Source organism: Gastrolobium bilobum, unplaced genomic scaffold (assembly GCF_033153095.1).
Source record: "Gastrolobium bilobum isolate Gb01-03AN ecotype WA unplaced genomic scaffold, APGP_CSIRO_Gbil_v1 utg9903, whole genome shotgun sequence".
In the NCBI taxonomy this organism is placed as follows: Eukaryota; Viridiplantae; Streptophyta; class Magnoliopsida; order Fabales; family Fabaceae; genus Gastrolobium; species Gastrolobium bilobum.
In genome coordinates, this window is record NW_026896859.1 from 147059 (window position 1) to 152372 (window position 5314).

The 5314-nt window shown below is 30.8% G+C and overlaps 1 protein-coding gene across 1 annotated transcript; it reads left to right on the forward strand.

Annotated features, from left to right (window-relative positions):
- The first annotated feature begins 324 nt into the window (after positions 1 to 324).
- Positions 325 to 917, forward strand: LOC133302419 (auxin-responsive protein SAUR71-like). Its single transcript, XM_061502185.1, has one exon. The coding sequence runs from the start codon at positions 428 to 430 to the stop codon at positions 833 to 835; it is 408 nt and encodes a 135-aa protein (XP_061358169.1). The 5' UTR covers positions 325 to 427; the 3' UTR covers positions 836 to 917.
- The last annotated feature ends 4397 nt before the right edge of the window (positions 918 to 5314 follow it).

The window sequence follows — 5314 nt, forward strand, 5'->3', positions numbered from 1 at the left end:
ATGTGCTTGATGGTAAAATAACCCCACTTTAACGGATGCACCACACCTCACCTCACATTTATTTTATTTCATCTTTAATTTTTCATATATATTTTTCTCTCTCTCTCTCTACATTTCTCTCTCTTACCAATTGTACCTGCCAAGTACGCTTACCTGTACCTCCCAGACTTCTCGCATCATCACCTTTCCATTGTGTACACTCTCTTATTAGAATCCTTATTTACTCATTTTCCCCTTCACACACACACACACACCTATATATATATATAAACACACACTCTTCTCTTTTATCATTCCCTTCTCAGTTCTCACCCACCACAACCACAACCACAACCACAACAACAAACATACACTCTCTCTTTCACTTTTTCTTTCTCTCTCTAACTTTCGACTCTCTCTCTCTCTCTCTCCACCGTCCTCCGCCGTCATGAAGCAGTTGATTCGCCGGCTGTCCCGAGTCGCCGACTCCTCTCAGTACACTCTCCTCCGCTCCGACTCCCAGCGCGGGAGCCGCCGTCCGTGCCGTCGATCGGAGTCGCTCCGCGCTGCCGCGGCGGCGAAGATCCGCCGCTCCTCCACGGTGGTGCCGGAAGGACACGTGCCGATCTACGTCGGCGACGAGATGGAGCGGTTCGTCGTCGGAGCGGAGCTGCTGAACCACCCGGTCTTCGTGAAGCTTCTGAACCAATCGGCGCAAGAGTACGGTTACGAGCAACAAGGAGTGCTTCGATTGCCTTGCCATGTCTTCGTCTTCGAGCGCGTCCTCGAAGCGCTTCGACTCGGCCACGACACGCGCTACATCACGGAACTCCTCAGTTCGGAAGAGTTCTGCTAAGGAAAAAAAAAAATTCCGAGAAAATCGAACTTGCATATGGTAAATTAGCGAGATCTCTTTTTCTTTTTTGGTTTCTATGTAAATATACATCAGGATCTTGAAAAAAAGAAGCAGCAGCATAGAAATGTTAGGGTTTGTTTATCTTTTTTTTTTTTTTTTTTGGTCGTTGTTGCTTGATGCTCCCTGTAAAGGCGAATATATTGTTTGTTACTCTACTGTTTGCGACCAAGGAATGAAAATCACCTCTCTCTCTCTCTCTCTCTCTCTCTCTCTCTTCTTTTCCTGAATTTTCCGTTTCTTTCGTTTTCTTGGTAAACAAACAGAGAGAAAAAAAATGCAAAACGATAAGATCTGGCAATTTATGTTCCCAATGCCTCTGTCGTTTTGAAAGCTAATAATTCTGATCTTATTTTTTTTTATTTTGGGTTCAGCTGTTTTAATTTGTTCATAATTAAAATTAAAATTACCAAAGTTGTTTGTTCAAGTATTAATATTTGATTTTGTTTAAGCAAAATTTTGAATTCAAATCAAAGTTTTTCTGAATATAAAAAATTCTTTTTGCAGAGTTAGTTTCACCATGATTCTATCCCACTATAGTGATATTTTCAAACCAAACAGAATTGTATTCGAAGAATATATGTGGTATATAAAAAATTAAAAAAATTAAAACTTGATTTTATATATTTACTTATGGTTTTGTTGCCGGAGCGTAAAATAAGTGGAAAAGGTAAGAGTGTTTTAATTACGATAATCTTACTAAAGATCAGAGTGTTTCTAAAAGTTAATTTAAAAAAAAAACAAAAACAAAATCTAACTTTTGTATTTATCTCTCTAACTGTAATTTATTACTATTAACTGTATGTGATGTAATCTGGATACAATCAAATCTGGTATAATCATTTTAGCAGGAGTTCATGAGTCATGTAAGAAGTAATTTATTACTATTATTATTTTTTGGGCCACCAGTAAAGAGAATATAGTCTTAGAATTGCGTTTTCAAAAATAATTTTTTTTAACTTTTAAATAAAAAATGTTTGAATTTAGAAAATATATTTGAGTTGCTTTTATTTTATATTTTTATTTTTAATTTTCAAAATAAAAAATATACAGAAAATATATATTTCATTAATTATTCTATAAAATAGTTTCCACAAAAAAATATCAAAACACAATCACGCCCAATAAATCTAATCTTGAAAATGTTTTAAAAGTGGAACAAGGGATGATTAAATTAAAGAAAAGTTATTTGTCTTTTAAATGATATAATTTGTGTCATTTTTTTTTTTTTTTTATAACATAATTTGTCATTTTATATCTACAAAAGGTGAGATCTATATTTTAATTTTTTTGTTCATTCTTTCTCTTCTTATAAATTATTTATTTTTCTCACTTAAAATGATATAATTTTATATCCTTTAAAATCATACATATATGTTTTTTTCTTAAATTAGTAGTCTAACTATGCTTGAATATTTTACAGAGTAATATAAAGTAAAATAAAATAAATTCATATTCTGAAAACTCTTTTAAGAGCTTAATTTCCTTGTGTAGATGGACATGAATTTGGGGGAAATTACGAAAAGGAAAACGAGATGCATTTGGATCATAATTACCAAGTGTTTAGGGGATGTTCGGTAGGATTTTTTTTTTTTTTTTTTTGGATATCGGAAAAAGATTGAGTAGATTTTTAAGATGATCATGTTTGATATTATTTTTCAAAAAATTTATCCAATAAAGTGAGATAGTTGGAATTCATTTTATGTGTAAAAATTTGGATAAAAATTAGTCTTTAGAATACCACCCAAAGAGTGATATTGTTAAATTGCTGGAAAAGTGATTGAAGAAAAAAGTGACAAAACATTACATCTTTGAAAATGTGATAAAAACAATCCTACTAATGATCGAAGAAAATACCAAAGTAGAGGTATAAACAAATGTAAAGTCAGTAAATTTTATCCAATATTTCTAATAACATTTTGGCATACTAAATAATTTTTTAATCACATTTTCAAAAATCTTATTTTCTATCACATTTATGCTAATCATAGTTTTCGAATAAAAAAAAAAAATTTATCTACCAAATATCCGTTTAAGGTTTTGGGCGTATGCTGTGGCAGGTCAGCAATGTAATTGTCGTGATATTCAGTGGTTTTTTCAAATCTTAATCCTATCGACAATGGTTTCGGGGCAGAAACGTTGTTTTGTGTTTGCATGGAGGATAGTTTCGTCACTCAGGTGTGGCTGCCCTGTCAAGAAAAATCAACAGTGGCATGTGGTCCTTTTGTCTCATTATAGTTGTAATTGAATTCGTTATAGTTAAATACATATTTTAATTCTATATAATATTTAAATGTTAAATTAATATAAGATATAAAAATTAAAGTAAATGAAAATATTTAAATTAATAAATAATATTATAGTAAATATTCTATAAGTTGATAAATTATTAATAAAAAATTAAATAATAACAATTATACACGAGTCTTTATTTTTTCTCAAAAAATTATATTTGGTTGACTAAAAAATTAATAAAAATAAGTTTAAACTAATTTTCTACTTTCAGTTTTTATTGGTTTTGGAGTAGATCGACCTGTTCTGATTTATTAGATTGACCATATCAGTGATATGATGATTTACTAATATTTTAATCCACAAGCAACGGGTTTTTGTTAGAGTAAATACTTTTTTGGTCCTCAGCAAATTTCAGAATCCCTTCTTTAGTTTCTAACAAATAAAAAGGCTCATCGCGTTACATAAGAAATTCAAAATGGATCCAATTAATTGAAATCGTGGTCCTTCGCAAATTCAAAAAAGATCCATATTAGTCCCTAAAAGGACTAAAATGGGTACATTTGGAATTTCTTAGTGACCACGATAGGTCTTTTTATTTGCTAGGGACTAAAGCGGGTATCGTGAAATTTGCTGAGGACTAAAAATGGTATTTACCCTTTTTGTTATTATCTGTTATGTATTATACAATTATTGAAACTAAAAGTATTTTTAAATAGAGAAAAATATTTATCCTTTTAAATGACACAACTTATATCATTTCACTCTCACAAAGAGGTGAGACCCACAATTTTTTTTGTCAACTCTCTCTCCTCTTTTATCTATCTCTTTCTCTCTCTTAAAATGACATAACTTTGCATCCTTTAAAATGACACATTTTTTACGCTTTTAAATAACATAAAATTTCATAACACTCACCGTTAATTTAAATTAGATTCGATAACAAATTCCTTTAATCATAATTATATACAATTAACTAATTTTTTTTTTTCTAAACCTATGGTGAAACTGGGCCGGCCTACAGGGGCCTACAGCTCAGCCTACGTCAGGTCAGATCTGATCTAGTATATTTCGTAAAATAGGCTGGGTTTGGGCCTTGAAAAAGTTTATTTAATAAAAAGACTGTAGGCCCACTTTCCTAAGCCTGGCCTTTAAGCTACTAGCCGACCTATATTATACTATTTATTTTAAGGGGATTGTTTTTCTCATTTAACATGAGAGAAAAACAATCTCCTACAACCACATATGGAAGAGAGAGGAGAGAGAATAAAGGAGAGAGAAAATTTAAAGTGGGTCCCACATCCAATTTATATCTAATGCATGAGATAATTATCTCATGTAAAATGAGATAATTATTTTCCTTATTTTAAATAACATAAAATAGAATAAGTATGTCTTGAAGAAAAAATAAAAGATTAAACTTAATCAATTGCAATTATTTAAAACTTAATTATATTCGATTATATTTTAATAGAAATCTGACTTTATTTCTTATGTAGGAGGAATCAACATATCAACATGTTAGATTGTGTATATGAATATATTAAAAGATTTTTGGGAGAGGTTATACTTACTACAAGCATCATGATGTATTTGTTGGATTCATGTAGTTATTTTAATTTACATAATATAGATTTTTTTGTTGGATCTGATGAAATATATGTCATTTAGTTTGAGCATTTTGCTTTTGAAAGTGGCTTAAATGTAGATTGTATGAGTTTTGTTGTGATTTATGATTCTGTTTGGACGTTGAAATTATGAATTTTGGTTTAGCAACAGAATTTGAGTATTTTATAAAGTTGATTCATGGTTCTGCTTAGAAGTTAAAAAGTAACAGGCTAACGGGCTAGGTTAGACCATTTGTTTTTTTTATAAACAGGTCAAGTCAGGTTAACAGTTAGACACGTACTAGGCTTGTGTCAGGCCAAATTGAAATTTTTTAGCATAGACTTAGGCTTTTCGGGGCAAAGTTTGGCCCAACTCAGTCCACTTTCACCCCTACCTACTACCATTCATTTTTCATTTAAATATTTTATATTAATAAAAAATGATAACATGATTAAAAATTACTTTTTTTACTTATCTTATAGATAAGATAAAATGGATAAAATTGTAAGGGGTTTACATTTATCATTTAACATGACACAACAAAGTTTCCTACACACACAACATTTTGTGGGGCCCACACTT